This window comes from Fusarium phalaenopsidis, assembly GCF_050370095.1.
Source record: "Fusarium phalaenopsidis strain FUZ10S chromosome Unknown contig_32316, whole genome shotgun sequence".
In the NCBI taxonomy this organism is placed as follows: domain Eukaryota; kingdom Fungi; phylum Ascomycota; class Sordariomycetes; order Hypocreales; family Nectriaceae; genus Fusarium; species Fusarium phalaenopsidis.
In genome coordinates, this window is record NW_028145399.1 from 637893 (window position 1) to 659888 (window position 21996).

Below are 21996 nucleotides of genomic sequence, written 5' to 3' on the forward strand. Positions count from 1 at the left end.
AGAGAAAAAGGCTCAGAGTGTTGAGTATAGTGTCGTGTAGATGTGAGAGTGGTGGAGAATTATGCCCCTTTATTGCTGCCAGGGGGTCTGCTGCGCAGGTCGGGGGAACACGGGCACTGTTTCGAGTTGATCGAGGCCACCTCCGATCGGTGCTTGATTGTGTTGCCATCCTGTGCCTGTGGCGTGGTTTACAAAGGCGCCGTGACGGAACGGATTTGTGCTTCCAGTGGGCTGAGCGACAAGTGCAGCTCCCGCCGTCTGTGGCCTTTGCTGCTCTTGGGTTTGCGCCGGCAGCATCGAGTGCCGAGCAAAGGGGTTCGTACCAGTTGGAGTTGGCTGTAAAGCAGCAGCTTGTTGTTGAGACTGTTGCTGAGTAGGTTGTTGGAAAGGTGAATTGGAAGCTTGGGCAAATGGCGACGTGTTCTGCCCTGGTGATCGAGCGAATGGGTTTGTTGATTGCCGGTTCAGTGCAGCAGGTGTTGAAACGGAAGAAGGCATCTGGTTCGCCTGAACACCTGTTTGCTGGGCGGCCAGGAGCATGGACTGCCTGAAGGGATTGGTGCTCTGTTGCCCTGTTACCATTGGCTGAAGACCTCCATTCTGCACGGGCTGAAGTCCTCCGTTTTGCACTGGCTGTTGAACGGCTGGAGCAGCAGCAGCAGCAGTAGGGAAGTTGGCCACAGAGTCCTGGGGAATTGGCGCAAGAGAACTCGGCTGGAATCCAGGTTGCGAAGTGAACCCTCCGAAGCCGGCGCCGGTAAAGCTGGGTTGCAGGATTTGAGGTTGCTGCATAAGAGCGCCGGTGGGTTGGGGCTGCTGGAAGGCGCTGTTGTTGGCTGCAAAGCCTGTAGGTTGAGCACCAAAGCCATTCTGCTGGAACTGCAGGCCTGTCGGTTGCTGTTGGAAGGGCTGTGTTTGGTTGGTGGTCACACCTAGTGGTGTCTGGTTCTGCTCGATTGAGTCGAAGAAGTCGATCAAATCAGGATCAGGACCCTTGTTGGCTTGAGGTTTCGACTCGGAAGGTTTGCCACCAGTCGAAGAAGCCTTGATAACCTTGGGGAAGGGGTTGTTGGAGGATGGCTCGGGGAAATCGAGGCTCTTCTTCTTACTGAGACCTGCCCCTTTAGAGCTCGAGCTCCCACCCCCGTGCTTCTTGACATCCTGCTCAGCGAGATACTGCCTCCGGTGTACCTCAAAGTCTGGATCATTGAGGTATTCCTCAAGCTGACGTCCCAGGTTGACAGGGGCGTGCTTGAGCTTTGGAACCTCGACTCGTGTGTGGTGCTCGTACTGCCGGGCAACGCTGAGGTACTGGACCACGTAGTCTGTCTGCTTGGTGAACTTGCGGTAAATCGCCATGGCACGCTCGGCATCGACCTTTGACATTTCGAAAAAGTGGCCTAGAGACGGGTCTTGGTCAGTAAAGGAGGCGGACTGAGACATGAGGGGGAGGGGGAGGGGAACCAACCGAGAATGCTAATCAACCCTTGATTAAGAACCTGGAACAGCGCCAACAAGTCCAAGACAAGCAATCGGAAGACGGTTATAGTGATTTCGTTTTCGGGCTCGTTTTCCATGACCTGGGGGGAGTGTTAGCGCTTCAATGTCTCGAGACGTTGGAGGCAGCGCAATGGATAGGCGACGCTGCCATGTTTTCTATGTCCACGTACATCGCACTTCAACAAGGCCTCGAGCTGGTGTTGCACCACTTCCGTCTCTCGTAATAGACCTTTTTCGACTGAAAGCTTCTCCAGTCTTGACTCGGGGGCGCGGACCCAATCCGTCTTGGTATCTCGATATGCGCGCGCTCGCTCGGACAAATAATAGGCATAGTGTCGAATGTTGCGTCCTTGGGTTTGGGCTACAAATTCGTTAATTATCGCGTTCAGAGATGTCCGGTCGACCCTTGTCGTAGATAGTACCACATACCATCTGTGAAGCTGCTTGTTGCCAACACGTTGCGGTGCGTTGAGAGAAAGGCGAGTGTGACATCTGGTGAACCCTCCCGAATCATGAGATGCACAGTAATCAGACTCTTGAAGACGACGGTCCATGTGGAATCGCGGAGGCGGTATGTGAGGGCGCGAAAGACTTCGCCGACGCCAGCTTCGCCGGAATGGGTAGCGACGAGAATGTGCTCGATATACTTTGTCTTTGGAGGGGCATTCTAAGGAGAGGAGCTTGCGTCAGCATACCAAGTACAGGTCGCAGAACAAGAGAGGCGCGAGGGTTGAGAGCGAGATATGCCGAATCCCGTGCTGGCCGCTGCATGCAAGCAATCATTCAGACAACGCACCTTGATCTTGGTTGCGCCCTTGACGGACTTTTCGAAAGAGCTAGACATTGTGCTAGCCACTATGACCTCGGTCGAGCTTTGTGACGAGAGAAAATAGCTTCGGGATTCGTGGGCGCCGAATGATAGAGGGGATGGATCGGAGCACCGAGGTTGGACTGGCAGACCGGAGCGGGATGAGGAAGCAGACGGGCCGGCGGTCGGAGGTTGAGGCGGAGGAGGAAGAGATGGAGGATCGACTCGAGATGGTGTCTTGGTGGAAGGTGGTCGTCGCGGGCGGTAGCCGTCACGTCGAGTTGGAGTTGAGGGCTTTCAAATCGCCAGCGCAGAGATAGAGGAACACGAAAGGAAAGAGAGAGAGTGCCCAAGGATCCGCATCCGCGCCGGGGGACGTGGACGAATTTGGGGCGTGGCAGGACCAGGGGAGGGGGGGTGTGCGTTGTCAGGTTGGAGGTTGGGCGGTGGTGGTTGTCTGGGAGGTGGAGATTTGGAAGAGAAGATGAGATAAGGGGATACTTCCACATTCGCCTGATCTATGAGACAATTAAAGTACCTCTATAACTCCCCTCCGCCGGACTGGTGGTTGAATCCGGCGCTGCCACTGTAATGAGTCCAGGGGACGCTACGGGGTCTCGGGCAGGATGTCGTCACCACCTTTCAGAGCTTTCCCTCAGGGACCATCAAGTGAGCTCCACTGAACATGGAGATGGAGATGATGGTGCCCGGAAGATAATGGGGATTGACGCCGCCCAGAGATTGACAATGACAAGCAAGAGCCAGGGGTGATAATTCTCCCGCTCTTGCATCTCGGATGCAGAGAATAGGAGTCCGCTGTTTGTTTACTCGACTGTGCGACATGTCGGTGCTGATTGTCTGCAAGTGGCACAGCATGTCTCTCTTCATTTCGGCTTGGGGCATTCATGGCAATCACGCAAACGGCAAACTGACACGGCAAACTTGACATGGATGGTAATCAATGTGAAACAGTTCAATTCTCCCAAGCTATCTGCAAACAGTCATTCCCACCAAACTTACCTGTTACTCGAAGCTTCAAATTCTGCTGCCGGGTCTCCCCAAGCCGCACAAAGCCAACAAGATCAAAGAATCCCTTTCCATTCGTCATAAGTCAGAGCTGTTTTTCATCGCGTCCGATGCTTAACAAGGTCGGTGTGTCGAACGCCCATTTCATGATACCGACCTCTCCTCGCCCCGGAACCGCTTAAGCCGACCCAAAGGAAGGAGGGTTTCGAGGTCCGGAGAGACGGCATCTGCATCATATTAGGCACGCGGTTCTCATCATCTGATAGTTTGTTAGCAAGAGAAGCTTTCGGTGGTGTCGTGCACTCTTTGCGCGATTGGAGGGACTCACGTTTATTTGAATGGAAGGGTCATGAGGAGAAAAGAAAAAGAAGAAGAGAAGGAGCGCGACCCGCGCAAAATTTAAAGCTCTGCTGGCGGGTGGGAATTGTGGGGTTCTTCGCCGTGGCTGATCCTCGGCTGATTTTCTCGTCTTCACCTCACCCTCACCCTACACCTTGACGCGCAAAGGTGGGAATGACGGCAAAATCACACAGGGAAGCTGTCATGTGGCCGTGGACTTGTTCCGTCGCAGATATACAATTACAATGTGATTACAAGATATGTGCAGACATATGGGTGGCTTAGCAACACTGTGATTGCGTGTTCTTTAGCCAAGCTGCGTCTGCGCCCACCGCGCAAGCCAATCAGTCGAAGCCTGATCAGATGCTGTGGTGAGAAGATACCCGCTTTCCAATGGGCGGCTTACTGTGTCACGAGCATCAGAATGAAGGTAGCACACCTCACCTCAAAACATTTGCCTTAGCTCAATCTAGTGACCACTGTCAAGCACAGTAGAGCGAATTCCTGTCAATGCGGAGTCTGCTTCGTCCGTGTAAACCATGGATAAAACCTATCTGGTTCTAAGCGCATGTCGCCTCCCAAGTACCTCCCTTGTGAAAGTGACTGTGCCATGGATATGCATGTGATAGAGGCTCAAGAAATAAGCTTAGATACCTAGGAGCGGAAAGCAATGGACAAGCATCACTCCCTACCTGTGAGATCAGAGTTCTCGCTGTTAACTGCAGGCAAGAATTTAATCGATAGTCTTTTGAAGTCCTAGCAGCGGTCCATTCTCCTCATAGGGGATCTAAAATACCTCAGTAATGATGGTTAGACTGCTGCCAACTTAGATGCTGCGCTTGTTGTTTTGCTAAGGTGAAGTCAAACACGCGGCGGCAATGCGCGTCTAATGAAACTGGAAGCAATGGACATGGCTGGAAAGTTTATATTATTACCGAAGAATAAGTAATACTGAGGTCCATGGCAGCTATGCTATGTCTTGTTTTGTCCTAATCCTTGTTTTAGAGCGTAAGTAGATTTCCTTGAGAGTATGAATGATCAAGTTGAGACAAGAAGTCACCTTAAACTCAATCCTTGGATTTCAGATCTGTCAGAAAGTAGATCCAATCCTTGTTTAAGGAACGCTGTTTTTCATTATTCAAATCAAAACCTGTCTCTCATTTTTGGAGCTGTGGTTTGTGCCTAGTTTGGCGTTTATATACTGGTTACGATATTGGTTTTGGTCTCGATAGTTGTGAACAGACTTTGAAGTTTGCACAAGAACAGCTTTATCCTTCCTGGATTTGATCTTTTAGACACCGGGTTTCCATTTGTGAGAATTAAGCTCCTTTCTGTAGCCTGTTCCTGAGGTGCGAACCTAGGCATATCTGGCCAGCTAGATGTCTACATGGATAGCAAACTGACCAGTTTCCTAGAACTCATCAATCAATGAACCTTGACAAGTGTTGATAATATGTTCTTTGTTATAGTTGAAGCCAGGCCCTCGATGGAATAGCTGAGCTAGCAGATAGATAGAACCTGGACAAATTGACTGCATTTTTAGTCGTTGTTGATATCTATGTAATTTAGTATTGCGTTCTTGCAAAAGAACCTGCTGCTGAAAGAGCCTGTCTCAACTGATCTGGCCAGCCGAGTCTCTAAGCTCGCCAATCATAGAGAGGACATCACAGAGCTTGAAACGGTAATTAAGGTAACTGAGTATAGACAAGTTGACGAGAGGTTACCTAAATGTTCTTGGGTAAACTATCTACTCATCCCAGATCGTAGCAACCACAGATCCGGTAAGTTGCACCTGTCCTAGCTTGCCACCCTCCTCTTCCGAGATGATCTTACCAGACTTAATATCCCTTTTCCAGATGACTACAGTTCTGTTGGTCTGGAGACCAACCGCAATCTTGTCTCCGGCCTTGTTGAACGAGAACTGACGGGGCTGCCAACCGCCAGCAGGAGCCAGCTGAACGCGCTCCAGCTTGCCGCTTTCTTTGATGCGGAAAGTCGACAAGGTGTCATGGGGACCAGTTCCCCAAATAGGGGAGCTGGCGAATGACTTTTCACGGTTTGAAACAACCAAGAATCGTTGATCTGGCTGAAATAGAGATTAGATTCATTGCTTGAAACAGAAGGTAGTGGCACCTACACTCATTGCGATCTCGCTGGTAGGAGCCGTGTTCGAAGGGAGGTTGGCGTCAATCGCGGGGATCTCAAAGACCTTGGTGAACTGCAGACCATTCTTCTTGTACTTGACACGGTAAGAGTACACCTTCTGGCTAAGCTCGCCGTTGAAGAAGAAGAACGTTTCCCCATTCTTCATGACCCTGAAGACACCATGGCGAGGGCCGGTACCGGCATCAGCCTTGAGAACGCCCACCTGCTTGATAGGCGCGACGTTGTCGTTGTCGTAGGTGTAGACACGGCATAAGTCACCGCCGAGGTCGGGGATGACTATGTACTTTTGCTTGGGGTCGATGATGACGTGGTGAAGATAACTCCTGTCCTGGCGGGAAGGAATTGGGCCCGTCTTGCTGATGTTTGGGAAGATTTGCTGGAGAGGCTCGGTTCCTGGGAGGGCACCGTTCTCACCAAGGGCATATACGGCCGCGGCACTTCGGTTGCTGCCACCATGTTAACTTCCATTGGAATGGCTGATCAACCAGTCTGTCTGTTCACTTACTATGAAGCACTCACGTAACCTCGCGCTCCGCTACCAGTGGTGACGATCTCGCCGGCCACGCCACTCAAAGGTGCAGTAACACGCCCAATGCGACTCAAGTCTCCGCCTTCTCCAATGAAGAAAGAGTTGAGGGACCCCGATACGGAAGTGCTCGCACCACGGTCGAGGCAGTAGAGCACTCGGTTTGGGTGATCGAGCGTCAGCCACGAAGGATTGGCCTGACAGTCAGCCGTCCTCGAAGTGACCGCTAGATCATAGCTTTCCTCAGAGCCAGTGAGAGCCAATGTGGTCAAATTACCACCCGAGTCTGCCACAAAGAGCGTCACGGCACCAGAAGAAGCTGCCCAAAGGGCGGAGGTGAGGAACAACTCAAGAGTCCCACGACGCATTTTCGATCACCCAGCTAAGAATAAACGAAGGTATGAGAGATGGGAGACGATATCAATCAGCATCTTGTGGGGAACGGTTCTTAAATGTGTCAACGTTTCAAAATAGGCTTTGCATGGCTACCCCGGCCTATTGCGAATACACCCCAACTAGCACCGGGGGATAATTGCCCCATCAAGTCAAGTCCTGAGCAAAGGCCACCTATAAGAAAAGTTTAACAGCATTTCCGGTTTCACGTTTTCCGATGTTTATTTTTCCGTTGTGAAATTTGGTGATGAACAGTCAAGATTGGTCAGCTCGATTAGCCTGAACAACCCTGCAAGTTAAGCATAGTAACCCGGTATGCTCGGAAGCTGTAATGGAGATGTGTTGGACGGATAAGGAAGGTAATTACGTTTGGGTTTATTCGAGGAACTCTGACTATATGAACTGCCATCTTGCGTCTGAGACTTGGCTGATTTCCTAGGCCTGCGGCTCATTAGGGCCTCCTTTATTGTCTCTCTTTCGAAGATATCTGTGTGAAAGACTGGGTGAGGCCGGTTTAGGAGTAGCATGACATCCCTCTGACTGGCCGACTCCCATTCGGCCGGCTTGAACTGCGCGGACCCGAGTCTCCAATTGGCCGATGGCTGGTGAAAGACATTAGACACTTCTGTCACGATACATCAAATGGAGCCGCGGATGTGATGAAATGACCGGACCATGCGTGTTCATTCATGATATGTGGTATCCCATCCTAGGCTCCCAACAAAAAGTGCCCAACGATTAAATCGTATACCGGAAAAAGCTTGCATCATCACCTCTCTCCCGCTCAGCATTCTTCTCCTCCTCAGTGTACTCGCTCGGTGGCTTGTACGATGCATCTCGCCGAGCATTCTCGCGGCGCAAGTGGATGGTCATGCCCACAGCCAGGATGAACGCCATGGTCTGGCAGCCCAGGAGCGTGCCGAAACCGGGGAAGTATCTCGGAGCATCCTTCTTCAGGAATAGGTATGCTGCAACAACACCTCCGAGGTTACCACAGCTCACGTTCATGGCGATTCCCACTCCTCGCTTGAGGGCACCGCCAATATTGTTGCTGTTCCAGGCATTTCCCTGAGGCACGCTGGGGAAAAGACCTGAGGCGAGAAGAAAGCAGCCAAAGTATCGGACTCCGGCGTGTTGGACCGCCATGAGTAGAATAAGCCCAACTGCGCTGAAAGATTGTTAGCACATCACCATAGTAGACAACATGGCTTCAGGAACCTACGCCATAGCAATAAAGACAATCATGAAGATGCCTCGTTGCTGCACCTTGTCGGCCCACCAACCAGCTCCAACACAGACAGCGCATGCCACGATGTATGGAGGAGTGCTCATAAGCTGAGCTGTCGTGTTGGAGTATCCAAGATCGCGAACGATTGTCGGCAGGAACAAGGAGTAAGAGTAGACTCCAGTAAAGGTTCCAGTGGCCATGAACATGTGGACCCAGATCTTCCAGTCACGAAGAGCGTCCCAGACGTACTTTGTGTCAAACTCATCCGCTAGTGACGATCGGTCAAGCCTCAGGCGTTCCTGGATGTGCTTTCGCTCTTCTTCGGTTATGAACTTTGCTCGTTCGGGGTAGTCGGCCATGAACTTGAAAGACGCCAGGGCTGGTAAGAGAAATCTGGTTAGAGATAGCATGGTCGTGCTTGGAGGCTATGTCAACGTACCAACAAGAACTGTGAGAAGTCCCTCAAGGATGAAGATCCACTGCCAGCCAGAGAGCCCCGCGACACCACGCATCTCCATGATGCCGCGAGCTAGCAGACCGCCAAACGCACCTGCAGCTGTGGCTGCAGAGAAGAAGATTGCCATGCGGAACCCGCATTCGTGGCGTCGGTACCACATTGTGATGCTGTACAAAGTAAGCCAACGTGACAATCGTGAGCGTCCGAGGCACCAACTAGTAGGCAATCCCAGGAAACAAGCCACCTTCAGTCAGACCGAGGAAGCTTCGTGCAACGAGCAGACCCGGATAGCTCTGAACAATTCCCATCAGGGTGCAGCAAATACCCCACGCAACCATCATTGACGGGATCCAGATCCATGGCCTGAACCTCTTCATGGCCATGTTGGATGGGATCTCGGCCACAACGTAGAAAGGGAAGAAGACGGCCAGGGCATTATTATACATGAGGCCCGACATGCCAACGTCGGCCTCGAGCGTATCGAGCCGGGCGTTGCCAATGTTGGTGCGGTCGAGGAAGGACAGGAGATAGAGTAGAGCTACAAAAGGTATGATGACCCAGTCAATCTTGCGGATCAGCTTCTTTGTGTCTGCCTCGCTCCAGCCCGCATTCTCAACTGAGCCCGTCTTGTCGGAAAGGTTCACATTGTCGGGGCGTTCAGCAATCTGGACGCTTGCTGCGGCGCTGTCTGGCGATTTGTCTTTCATGGCCAAGTGCGAGTCAAAAGGGTTAAAATGGAAGTGAATGTAGAGCTAGAAGATATTTAAGGAAGATGTCGAGACAATGGCCTTGAGGAGTGATGGATACGGGAGGATTGCCGTCAGGGCATACATATTTATAGCCAGGCCTGGGCAAGATGTCTTGGCCCATGACATGATACCATGAGACGGTCAAGGTACCTCCAAGGGCCGGCCCATAGCCTCGGATCGACATCTATCCTCGGATCTCGACTGATCGACTTGACATGGGACGATGGTTTCTGGGGTAAACAAGGGGGGGAAGGGGGGGGGGGGGGAACTAGCTTGGGCCTACACGAGTCGGTGCCAAGGCGTCAATCCATTGCGACATGATTGCTTGGCTCTGAGGGGCTGAGTACAAGTCACTTGGCGGCGAGTCCATGGAGGTGACAAGTCCAAGCACGCTTGATACATGCTATGGAGAGACTTTATTGCATTGGTACCTACCTATGCTATACTGAGCAAGCACACTTGATCCCAATATCAATACTTTGAGCGGCACGAACTCCCCACGGGGAGAATTATGCGCCAGGGTCAAATTAAACTTATTTAGACTACATTAGCCTTCCTCGCCCGCCATGCTACACGTTGTTTCTTGGCTTGGCCAAGCTCCGCCTCCCCTCAGTCGTGGCGGACCAGCAGGCGGACCGGCGCCGGACCGAGAATCTGGGTCATAGCCGAGCGGGAAGAAGATGTGGGGGGTAGATCATTTTTCGGGCATTTGCAGATGATTTCTCTGACAAGGGGATCATCCCTGTTTCACGTCACCTTACCTACCTTCTTGATTCCCCTGCCTCCTGCTTGGTCCTTGACGGGCCCTCAGAGATCAGTTCTGGGCGTGGAGACCCCACAAGTAGCTTCTTGACCTGCCCGTCTTGTCTTTCCCCGCGCACCTTCGGCCCGTGCCCGGACTCTTGCAGCCAATACGACAATGCCTGGCGTAGGACAAGAGCTGCCTTTTGTCGATCAGAGGTTCTGTTTTCTGTTTCTCAGTTCCTGACCCTAAAAGACCTCTCGACTCTCCCAGAGCAACACGTTCAGTGCCTCGGTCTCAAAGGGGGCTGACATGTCGGCATGTTCAGCCCTTGTATACAATCACTGGCAACAGAATAGGAACAGGATTGAGAAACATGTTTGATGAAATCAGCCCGAGTGATCTCATGGTGGTAGAGATACACCCACTTTACACCACCCTTCGCGCCTTTGAGTAGCTCGCCCTCCTTCTCAGTAGGCACATCGACCCTGGATATGCCTCATGTAGTCGACCACCTTCGAGACTCGCCGTCGGAATGCACTTACCGCAGCCATGTTGTTTAACCGCTTGCACCGGGGATTATGGGCGAGGTAGTTTCGGCCTTGCCTCTATGAAAGTACTTGGGGGCCCTGATGTCCTTTTCTGTGAAGACGACCTTGAGCTTTTCCTGCGGTGACTTGCTTTGTACGGATAGATTGTTTGCAAGGTAAGCTTCTGCGTATGTGTTCATACATCTTTTGAGATCGTTATCGACGCCGTCAGCCAGTTCGGACAGGAGTGCCTCCAACCTGCTTAGATCGTTGCTGACTGGGGGTACGTTTGCCCTGATATTGTCAGAAAGAGCTGCAAGATTTGTCACAAGATTGGCCACACCCGTGATAAGACATGCTGCCTCGGGGTCTTGAATGATCGACACCGGCTGTCCTGGGTTCGTCGGCGCCGCATCCCTTAATTCCTTTGGCTGTGGCCTCTGTTAAAGGGTTTACATGAACCAGGGTTCCTTGAACCGGATGCTTGAAGCCTTCGGCTATAGAGCTTCTAGAAGGCAGGTAACGAGATGTAGTATTCCTGATTATTCCTATAAATCCCACCCATCTTATGTACCTTTACTCTCTCTATTCCCTTATCCAACCGGTCTGGAGCCTCGGTACTTCGACTCGCACACGACAGTCCCCGACCGAACTCGGTTATGTAATATCTAGTTAGGCTCACATGCGGCGAGCATATATTATTTAAAAATTTCCAGTTTCACCTCCGGAGATAACGTAACTCGGGATTGGCTAGCTTGATGCACAACTGGTTTCCTGCATGCTGTGTAGGACAACATTGGATGTTGGTTTTCCCTCGCCGTTGGGCCAATCGCGACCTAGGAAAGGCGCTGACATGAACCAGGCCCTCAAATTAGAAGGACCCTCGCCAGCTGAAAAGCAGGCTCGCGCTTACCTTTGCCCGCCAATTACTTTTATTGGCAGGAGTCTTGTCTCGGGGGGTTGGGTGGGGGCTGCTTAATACTGGACGCCATCATCCCGGCAACTCCATTTCCTGCCTCAAACCAGGATTCCTATTGGTATCGCTCTACACCTTGAACCTATCAGATTCTCTGAATAATGAATGTTTAGCGCATCACGGGCAAAGTGCAAAGACTTGCAGATGAGACGTGGCACCCTGATTGTTAAGCGACTGTGAGGCATGCCGCTAGGACAAAAACTTGCGACCATCCTTACCTCCCCTTGTCACCTTAATTTCACACATTATGACCAATTATTTACACGTCTTCGCTTCAAGTGCTGATGCTTCACCATATTGCGACGACCACGGGCGTTCGCCTGCTGCTGTTGGCAGTTCTGGCGACTACTGTTTCTGCAGCAGACGATGCCGAATTCGCCTTTAATCTCCTCACAGATGTTGCACCGTAGGCCTACCTACCATCACTTCACGAATGCACTCGGCTGACCAACAAAATTACCAGAATCCTTGCTCTTTTTGGAGACGCCTTTGCAAAACAGTTCATGAGCGAGAGCCTGACATGGGTTGACCACCTCATATTTGCAATGGTGCCCTTGGGCATCATTACCGCCATTACGGCCGCCATCCGGGTCCAGGGCATGCAGATTGCCAAGGCCTTTGTTGGACGCGCGAGGGAGAACCGTGCCCTTGCGGAAATCGAGCTGATGTCCTCCACATCTGGCGAGGTCTGCGAACTGTTCAATGGCAATTCAATCGTCCGGGCTATGGGTAAACCCAAAATTGAGCAATTTCTCATTTTCCCGAATGAGTATGACGCACTCGAGGAGAAGTACAAACAGTCCGATGATGCCGGTGAAGAGCCCGAGGACAAGTCGTGTGGCATCCATTCTCTTCGGACTGCGACTTCAAGAGAGCCAGGAGAGTCTAAACTGATGGTGTGCAAACGTGTGTAAAAGCCGTACAGTACTTTGTTGATCTTGTTCGCTAACAGCTATGCCCTTGAAGGCTGCTCTAGTGATAGTGCGGCCATGATTCAAGAATGCTCTGAGTCAGCTTTGGCATTTTCCCGTCGCCTATGGCGGCATCCCCTTAGCACGATAAAGGATCTATTCAGATCCGCGTCTCCGACACCTCCAGGAGATGAAAAGGGTGCAGGGACTGCTTCCACTGAATCCGGCCACCCCCCTCTCCCTCCCCAAGCAGAGCCGGCCCTCAGTGGTCCACCGAATCTTCAGCTAAATCTTTCATCCGATCACTTCGATCAAAATACGCTGAAAAAGCGGCACGAGCTCATTCTGGCAGCCGTCGCCGCTGTCCTTCTCCAAGCCGGCCTGATTGTCATCGCAGCTACGACAGCCTATCGCCTGAAGACTGGATCCTCCAGCCTCTTCGAGACCAAAGTTTACGGTTTTCCTTGCTATGCTGCTGGTTCTCTTTTGCTCTCGATTGGCACGGGACTTTGTTCATTCATCGTCGAACACAGCACTATTGAACACTCCTGGGAGGCAGTGAACGGTGCACGATCGAAGACGGACGGAGAGAAAGCGAAGCCACAGCAGAATGCCCCTCGACTCATATGGATCCAACGATACCAGACAGTAAATGATCAATCTTTCAAAGGTTACATCATACTGGCTGGCCCGAAGCGTCGGGTCATTACCTCGAGGCGGGATGATGACATTGGAAAGCATCATCCAAGTGACGATTCGGCCTCTGGAGGCTCACACTCAAGTAGTAGCGGGAAAAATGAAGTATGTCTTTTCTCATCTCATCATTTTGCAACTGATAGAGTGTTGTATCTAACACTTTCAGGGGTTTTGGCAGTGGCTTACTGTTGGCGCCGCTTTTGCGGCAGGCCTTGGGTTTATTGCTCAGTTCATGGGCCTCCGTGGCCTTGCATTCCCTTGCTCTATTGCTCAACTCGGAGCTATCTTCATCATGGCGCTCATTCGAGCCAGCATCCGCAGACGCCTAGGAAAGGTCCCGGCACATTGTCCTGCGCTTGAAGGGTACGAGCTCGACTTTCTGGCGACACAACTCGTTTTCTATCCAAAGATTCGAACCTCCCATCAGCATAGAAAAGGAGAAGAGAACTACGGGGGAAACAAGCTACCAAGCGACTTCTGCCGATGGAGAGTCAGGACTGCGGATCCAAAGCAACAGAATGCCTTTTTTGCTCAACCAACGCCTACCAGTCAGTCGGAACTGAAGAACGGAGCGACCACCAGTGCCACTTCCAAGTCAGCACGACAGAGTTCCAGTACTGTATCCCAAAAGAGTACAACCGGCCCAGATTTCGAAACATCATCGAGCCAACAACTCATCCGTGTGCGGGAGAGACTAGGCGACTTATGCCACTTCACATCCAAGTCTACAGAGAGCGCTCTATCCTTATCACAGTCCATTGAGCTTTTCATGAACAGCTTTTCGCCGCGCTCTACGGAAGAGGATGAAAACAAAGAGCCACTCTTGCACGTGAACTGGCGGATTGAAGCCACAGAACTCACCTCCACTGGCGTGTCTGAAGATTCAGACAGGGTCAAGATTCCAGTGGCACGAAGGGCCTCCGATGGCAAGTGGGAAGTGGATGTTGCCAAGATTGATGCGGCACTCTCTATCTGGATGGCCAGCATCGAGGCTAAGAAGGCCAAAGATGAAAAGGATGCACAACAGTGCAGGGATGCTCGACGGGGCTTGGGAAAAGGCAGGTCAGTCACAGATCTCGCGCAGAATTCTGGCAAGCCATCGCCTGATTGGAGGCGCATCAAGGTTGGCGATGACTCGAGGCGCAGTTTTGGCCGTATCATTGGGGACAACTTGAATGATGAGGTACTCAAGCGGGATATCTCTTGGTGGGTTGATAGCATTGTCGCTGAGCAGAGTGATTCTGTGGCAGAAGGCGACGACAATAGCAGCGATGATGGCAGCGATGTCGAGGGCGATGGACGAGTTTGGTGCATAGCAGGGGGCAGTGATGCTGATTTTGTGACTGGTTTCCGCGGCAAGAAGCGGCTTTGGAGCAGAGCGAGGAGCAGTGATGTTGATATTGTGATTGGTTTCAACGGCAACAAGCCACATGATGGTAAGCACCCCATGCCTTGAACCCGCTCACACATGTCAAAACTAAACCGATCCAAACATGTATAGGTCCCGCGCGGGAGCTTGGTATTACCTCGAATGATCGCCTCCACATCATTTTGGCGCAGCACCTTTTCACCAGTTTCATGTGGACTGTGGTCGAATTCCTACCGAGGAACTGCCTCAATCCTGGCATCGATGAAATCCAACAAGAGGTAGAGATGGAGGGCCCCAAGACGTTCGACTCATCCGATTTCTCCCAGAACTGGCTACGACCCAAGCTTCGCCACCGTCAACTCACCAAAGTTGTCCGAAAAATGGAATCCTACGGCCTAGGAAGCACCACCGACATACTTCTCTGCATGATCCCAGCACTCAGTTCCAGGAACCTTTTGCCTAATCAGGCAATACTCAAGCTCATGCCTCGTGTTGGCTCTGGTCTGGGATGGGTGGAAACAGCCATCTGCCACAAGAAGCTCCTTGAAACGATCAAGACAGACAAGGTAAGCGAGGAAGACCAATTCGGTGTTGCCATTTTTGTGGCCTCAATGGACTTCCTTTCCTTTGCTTGTGAGCCGTACGATGAAAAGATGAAGCCTCCGCGAGATCTGAGCGACCAGCTCGGGGCAATTGCGCAAGAACTTCTCTCGCCCAAGTTCACCACTATCATGGAAAAGCTTGCGTTCGTTTACCGCCGCCAGTTCCGCCACATATTACTCTACAACGTTCTTCAATATCCAGCAGGCCCGGTTCGTCGCCTAGATGAAGATTTTGCCAAGAACATTTTGGGGTTTACACAGTGCCACCTCGAGATGTGTCAAACCTCTGACCTCAGACTCGTGAGTGGCATGAAGCAACTACCCTGATGAGCAGCCGTGGCTCATAAACAACAGCATCGAGGTCCCATCGCATCGCAAATCTTTAGAGGTGGTCAGTCATGGCTTTTGGCTTGTATCTGTTTATCGATAGTCAATTCGGCTAACCTAATCTATTATGGAACTAGGAAAGGGCGCAAAAGCCCGTGACATCTTTGGATGGACTCCGTACCACTATGACTGTATTGTCGATAGTGATCGAGTTCATATTCAAATCCTTTCTGGAATTTCTCAGGGCGTAGTTGAGCGGTTGCCTGGCATGCTTGACAATTTAGGGCGCAGTCCAATCCACTTCGCTGCCTTGGCGGGAAGGTCCTCCAGGCTTTCGCACATATTCTCCCAGCTGAGCAAAGAGGGTCGAAAGAGGGCCATTCAAGCAAGTGGTATCGATGGCATGACACTTCTTCACTTAATAGCAAGAAGCGGGAGTCTTGATTGTCTTGAATCAATGTCCACAGACGAAGCAAAGGCACTTCTCACAAAGAAAGACGTTTGGGGTCGCCAAGCACTGCACATCGCTTGCAAGCTCGGGCATGAAGAAATTGCTACCAAACTCTTGGAAATGGGATCGCGCTCTGATGGGCGCGACGATGCTGGGAAATGTCCTGCCGACTATTTTGTGCAAAGGTGGGTAGAGAAGGGCCTGAAAAGCACCGTCCAGGCGCAACACAGCAACCATTCAGAGGCCAATGACTCCCCAAGCAATGAGACCGAAATGGAATTCAAGCTAAGCAAGGAAAGCTTCGACCTGTTTCTGAAATTTGGGATGGAGCCTCACTATCGATACAACGACGGAAAATCCTTTGTTCACATTGCAGTCGAGTTCGCAAGCGACGAGAACATTCGCACATTGGTACGTGAGGAAGGGTTCGACGTTGAGGCCCGGGACAATGACGGGTTAACACCTTTGCACTACGCGATTTTGAGCGGCCGTCCCAGCGTGGCCGGTACACTCATCAAAGACTTGCAAGCGAAGCCATCGGCAAAAGACTCTCGCAACCATACAGCGCTCATGTTCGCTGTCTGGACAAACCTCATCGAGGTCGCCCGAGTACTACTAGATGCACTTGACTCTGGTTCTGTTAATGAGGTTGACGATAGCAAGAACGCTGCGATTCACTATGTTCGTAGCCGAGAAATGGTCGACTTTTTGATCACAAACAAATGCAACTTGCTGGCAACAGATTCGCGTGGCAGGACTGCACTGCACACGGCTATTGAGCGAAAAGACAATGTCGCACTATATCTTTTAGGACTCGAAGATCCACGCCAGGTGCAAACGGAACCATTCGACGACGACAAAGAATCACTGCTCGTCACGGCATGCAGACGTGGTTTTTCTGAAATCGTTCCAGAAATTCTGAAGCGATGGCCCAGCATCATCAACACCGAGGACGCGCGGTCCCATCAGACACCTATCTCATGGGCCTGTGAGAATGGACATAGCGACATTGTCGCAAAGCTGCTAAAACATGAAGGCAGTGAACGAGTTGACGTGAACAAGACTGGAAAGCGGGACAAGTATACCCCACTACACTATGCTGCCACGTTGGAAGATTCCAAAAGCTTGGCTCTCCTGCTTGAGCAACCATCTGCAGAACTTCATCAAGAGAATCGCAGTGGGCAAACGCCACTGGGACTATCTGTGATCCGTAACCGCAAAGATGCCGCCCGAATGTTACTCAAGGATCACCGAACTACCCCCAAAGAGCGACTCCACTACCTTCAACAGTTCACCTCTTCATTGTTTAATGTATTCCACAGCATCATCGGCGATATACTTGAGACGTTTACGGATACGTCTTTGACTCTTCGGTACTTTCCTGGGCTTTTCAATCACGCAGCTGCTCCAGACTCTCAAGAGTTAATCAACAAACTCGCGGTGGGTCTAAAACGAGGTGGATGGAAGAAGTTGAAAGCTCCTTATCATCTAGCGATCTTGCTTGGTGATGTCGAGTTTGTGCAGATTCTGAAGGGGAAAAATGTCCCTCAAGGCCTGGACGAAGACAACTGGTCTTTAGTGGACTACGCCAAACGCTTCGACCGTGATGGAACTTTGACGAGCCTTGTCGACAACTTACAGCCTCTGGACACCAACGTGGAACACAAGCATATGGAGCCGACGACCCTGATCTGGACTTCTTCTGAGCCGATCGTCAAAGTCACTTCCTACGCCACGGAGGGTCGTGATCATTGCTCGAAAGTACACGGTATGTTGTTCTATTTTCTTTGCTCCCAAGACTCAAAGTCTAATAGCGAACTTTTGGCAGATGTCGAGGTTATTGGGGCGTCGCGGAATATCCGGTGCGCGTGTATACGCAGCGATCACAGCATTTCCCCATTCGGAAAACATTTCTATTTCGAGGCCGAGGTCCTTCGAGATTCATCGAGTCGGTAAGTGTTAATTCACTTCGTGCCACAGCCTCCAAGAATAAGAGCTTAGGATGCAATATAGAATTTTCGGGATCGGCTTCTGCGGCTTGAGCGACGGCGATAATAAAATGCCAGGCTGGTTCAAGGGATCGTGGGGATACCATGGTGACGATGGGGCGCTTCTCATCGATCCGGTCACTGAACCAATCATTCCGAGCTCAGACTTTGGAGACTCTGGCAAATTCAAGTCCGGTGACGTTTTGGGTGTTTGCTTGAACGTAAATACAGGACATGGGTTCTGCACGCGCAATGGCAAGAGGTTGGACATGGGTAAGTTGCAAGCACATAGATGAGAAACTTCCATCCACCGAACTAACTTCATGTTAGGAAATGCTTTCGAGGGACATGAAGAGACCTTTAAGTATGGGAAAATGTATCCCTGCATTGGGTTTGACCTGAACGCTACGGGCGTGGGACTTCACGTTAGGGTTAATTTCGATGGGTCGGGCTCTCATCCCTTTATGTATAAAGGGCCCTTCGAGGTTTAGTTACGTATATTTCAAGCTCCCGTTTACTAGAACATAGAAAGGCTAGAGCAACTCGTGAATCAGCTTGGGTGACTTCAAAATGTCAATTCCCCTCTACATGAGTGCCCCTGAGACCGCGGACCATCGATGGGCGGACCAAGCTATTCCAAAGGACTTTATAAACCGAGCCCGCTGCTCCATCTCAAACTTTTCTGTTATTTCCACGCCAAAAGCGCGTGGCGAAAAGTTGCCCAATGGGACCATCTCCTGCCCGCACTTCTAGGATCGCCCATAGAAGGCCAGGAACGACACTGCTTTGGTCACCCTTGCAGCGGAAGAGCCAACAGATTACGTGGCTGCTACTTGCACTGTCTACCTGTTTGCCAAGGATTATTCTGAAAAAATAAAACAAATGTGACCTTCCTCGAAAAGACGGTTCGCGAGGGGTTCTCAAGTTCGTGAAAGCTGGGAATCATCCAGACAAGTGTAAGAGTCGTCATGTCGCACCCTCCAAATCCCTGCAGCCAATTCTCATATAATGGCTCCCATTCTTCAGCCCCCTCTAGCCATCCATCAGTATCAGATCCTTGACTTAAACCTTGATCAAGGTACTCTGGGCCATACAAATAGTTAAAGACACCTAGCCTTGAAAACCTCTGGGGCCCAACCGGTCGTACAACAAGCCCATAGCAAGGCCTAGACTCATGCCCACACACTTCCAACATGATGATATCCATATCAGAGTTGTCTTGGAACTCTTGCTCCACTGCATCAAAGCTGATTGGAATCCAAGCTTCAGTCCCTTCCCAGCCAGGTTCCACGATGTGGAAAAGGTTTGCAAATTCGGGCTCGGTTGGCTCCGACTTTCCCACCTGGGCATACACACGCCCCTTGATGCCTGAGAGGACAACCCACCGCAGTCGCCCTCCCACGGCCAAATACCCACCTTTACAGCACCATATGGTGAAGCTGGGGATTCAAGTTCTGTATGACACTCGAGCACCTCTAGGCTGAGAGACTCGTTGAGAGTACTAATCCGGGACGGATCACCATCGATAGCCGCCCACGGCCATGAAGGGGCCCTGAACCTTTTGGACCTGGAATACCTACGACGTAAGTCCCAGAGTAGGTCCTGGGGTAAATCTTATTTCCAAATGCTGGCGAGATACTCATCTGCCAGGGCTGAGCCCATACGTCCAGCTATGGCACTTATTGCTGGCAGTTTATCGCCGGGAAATGAGAGCTCCAGCCGCGCGTAATGGCTAACGAGCCTGCGCCGTTGCCGGAAAAGCCCTTGTCGCTCATCACGATACTCAGTCTCACCGGTCGCTTTTACAGCCGAGCGAGGACGTAAAACTTCAGGGACCGATGCAAAACCAAGCATATGCAAGAACTCCAATGTGCTCAGCTATCTATCGGTCAAGTTGTTCATAGTCGAGCATCGCCAAGTAGTGTGGTCGTCCTCATAGTCTAGAGTGCGTGCCGACAGCATATTTTCCTGAAAAGCCCAGGCTCGAGAATCGAGAGGTCCTGAGCTCTTTTTACCACTTGAGTAGCTTGAAAGTACTACTACCGACCCTAACTTGCCGTTAGGGCCCCTCGGCGACGTCTTTTAAGATTGTCTCTTGATCGGAAGCTCGGAAATGAGTTTTGTCGTTTGTATAGAAAGGGAAAGTCGACACCCTTAGCTCGAGAAGCAAGAATAGTGACGGCCGGTTCGCTGTATATCTCGGACATCTGCGCTATTTGAAAGTGTATATCCTCCTCATCGTCCTGAAGAATGCAGAGCGAGTCCACAAACAAATAGCGAAGCCCCAGTCCGTGCGTTATAGTGACGGCGTCCTGGAGGGTTGCTGGAAGCTTGTCGAATGTGATGCCAGCCTTCAACTGTGGGAGGGATTCCTTTGTTGCTTTGATCTTTTGATCACCGCCCTAGCAATAGCTCAAGGTACAATAAAGATCAAGTAGACCCTCCGTTTTGAGTAGGCGTAGGGAAAATCCGCTCTGGTTTTGGCTGATGGAGATGACCCTCTTGGGCATGAAGTTGAGACTAGGCTTCAGGCATTTGGCATGATCAGCCAAGCATGTCTGAAGTTACTCAATTGCTAGATCAAACGAGCTTGCTGACGCAGGATCAAGGTTTATTGGACGACGGGGAATGACGTTCGAAGCAGCATTGTCTAGGCACACCTGATCAGCCTTGGCCATCACTGTCACCAATACCCATGAGACAAATACCTGAAGTTGTCATCAAATCATGTCTCACTTTTAGGTACACCTTTATGCCACTTGATTGGGTCTTGTCTTCACCGTCCTGATGATCGTAATCTTTATCGACCTCTTTTTCATCATCGTCATCTAGAGACTATGAAACTCCAAACATGACGGCCTGATATCGGGTTTTATCGAATTCCCAGGGGGATAAAGGAATACAGGGCAGGGGAACAATCAGATGGCGATTCATAGCATGTTAGGTCGGAATAAATCGACCCCCCAAATACACAGCCACTCTGTCCCAGCTCCCTGAGCCTGCCAATGGTAAGCTCATGGTCAATAGCCTTCCACGATCGACGGTGGATTTGGATGTCGGGTCGGCCGTCTGCGCTTGCGTCGAGTATGTACTTCTCGCAATGTGGACAGGAATGAACCGGCAGCAAGTCGGCGGGCAAGTCCATTACAGCTAATAGAGGTGTAAGAGTGTCTGTTCAAGTGTGTAGAAAAGTTCTGGAAGAGACCACTACTAATGGGAGTGTTTTGAGACAGAGGTGAAAGGGTATAAGAGTAGATATATGAATAACATAGGCGATAGAAAGGCTTGCCTTGGAAGTCAAGCATAGTAAGGCGCTAGGCAACTAGGCGCAGCCACCTAGGCACTTACCCGTTGACTCATGCGGGGCGAGCCCGGGCGAGCCAACTTAGCAAGCTAAGTTGGCCCCAAAAATCCGCGACACTCCCAAAAATCCGTGACATCGGCGGGGCCCGATTTTAGCTGTGATTCCCCACCTTCTTCATCCTCCGGCTTTCTCATGCTGTCAAAAGTGATTATGAAGCTGCGAATTGGGGCAGATTGAGGCCCCTTGTGATGATGAAAGAGAGGGCATTTGAATTTAGCTATAGAAGCTGCTGCTTGTGCACCCAGGCCCTTCTGCTGTGCCTGACGGTGCCCCATACAAAATTGGCTGTACCGGCGTCCCCCAGGGCCTTCTCCATGGCTTCTTATGCGCCCTCTTCTTGCATGATCATATCATCGATCCTCCAAGCGTGAGATATGTGTTGTTGAGGCTGATGACGCGAAGGGCACGGCGTGAAGGGGGTTTCCGGCCATGGAGATGACTCTCGTGAAGGCGTGAGCGGCGGCGAAGATCGCTCGTGAGGCGGCGTTGCTCTGTTATCGTGATGACGAGGTATTTGGATCATTGGAAGGTCTTCCTCTTCTTCATCATCATCTTCTTCATCGCTAGCCGGTCTGCCGAGGTTGAAATCGATGGTATCATCGCTTCCAGCGAGGGCGGTCCAGTCAACGGCGTTAAGAGGCTTCGGGGCATAATTTGCTTGACGGATCGACTCACTGACTTCCGGCGGTAACTGTGTATCTATGATGAAGCCGTCAGTCTTCTCGTTGAGTAATTGGGTCATCTGAGATCGTTGTGTATCCATCGATAGATATTCCTTATCCTTCCCCGTGCGTTCAAGCCATTTCTTGAACTGTAACTTCTTGGTGACGCCGTCAATAGTAACTTCC

The 21996-nt window shown here is 51.2% G+C and overlaps 5 protein-coding genes across 5 annotated transcripts; 2 read left to right on the top strand and 3 right to left on the bottom strand.

Moving 5' to 3' along the window:
- Positions 1-69: 69 nt before the first annotated feature.
- On the bottom strand, positions 70-2344 carry LRP88_11776 (ANTH domain-containing protein; the record flags this gene model as incomplete). The annotated part of the gene is made up of 5 exons (XM_083248194.1): positions 70-1400; positions 1469-1580; positions 1671-1861; positions 1930-2167; positions 2297-2344. 5 exons carry the CDS (start codon positions 2342-2344, stop codon positions 70-72), a joined length of 1920 nt encoding a protein of 639 aa, XP_083095624.1.
- A 3076-nt stretch (positions 2345-5420) lies between these two features.
- On the bottom strand, positions 5421-6733 carry LRP88_11777 (Lactonase, 7-bladed beta-propeller-domain-containing protein; the record flags this gene model as incomplete). Its single annotated transcript, XM_083248195.1, has 3 exons — positions 5421-5759; positions 5811-6285; positions 6345-6733. 3 exons carry the CDS (start codon positions 6731-6733, stop codon positions 5421-5423), a joined length of 1203 nt encoding a protein of 400 aa, XP_083095625.1.
- A 763-nt stretch (positions 6734-7496) lies between these two features.
- On the bottom strand, positions 7497-9150 carry LRP88_11778 (uncharacterized protein; the record flags this gene model as incomplete). Its single annotated transcript, XM_083248196.1, has 4 exons — positions 7497-7926; positions 7981-8365; positions 8426-8610; positions 8660-9150. The coding sequence occupies 4 exons, from the start codon at positions 9148-9150 to the stop codon at positions 7497-7499; spliced, it is 1491 nt and encodes a 496-aa protein (XP_083095626.1).
- Positions 9151-11724: 2574 nt separating this feature from the next.
- On the top strand, positions 11725-15345 carry LRP88_11779 (uncharacterized protein; the record flags this gene model as incomplete). The annotated part of the gene is made up of 5 exons (XM_083248197.1): positions 11725-11846; positions 11904-12346; positions 12407-12801; positions 13214-14483; positions 14549-15345. 5 exons carry the CDS (start codon positions 11725-11727, stop codon positions 15343-15345), a joined length of 3027 nt encoding a protein of 1008 aa, XP_083095627.1.
- A 571-nt stretch (positions 15346-15916) lies between these two features.
- On the top strand, positions 15917-18275 carry LRP88_11780 (uncharacterized protein; the record flags this gene model as incomplete). The annotated part of the gene is made up of 4 exons (XM_083248198.1): positions 15917-17564; positions 17625-17748; positions 17810-18057; positions 18115-18275. 4 exons carry the CDS (start codon positions 15917-15919, stop codon positions 18273-18275), a joined length of 2181 nt encoding a protein of 726 aa, XP_083095628.1.
- Between the last annotated feature and the right edge of the window lie 3721 nt (positions 18276-21996).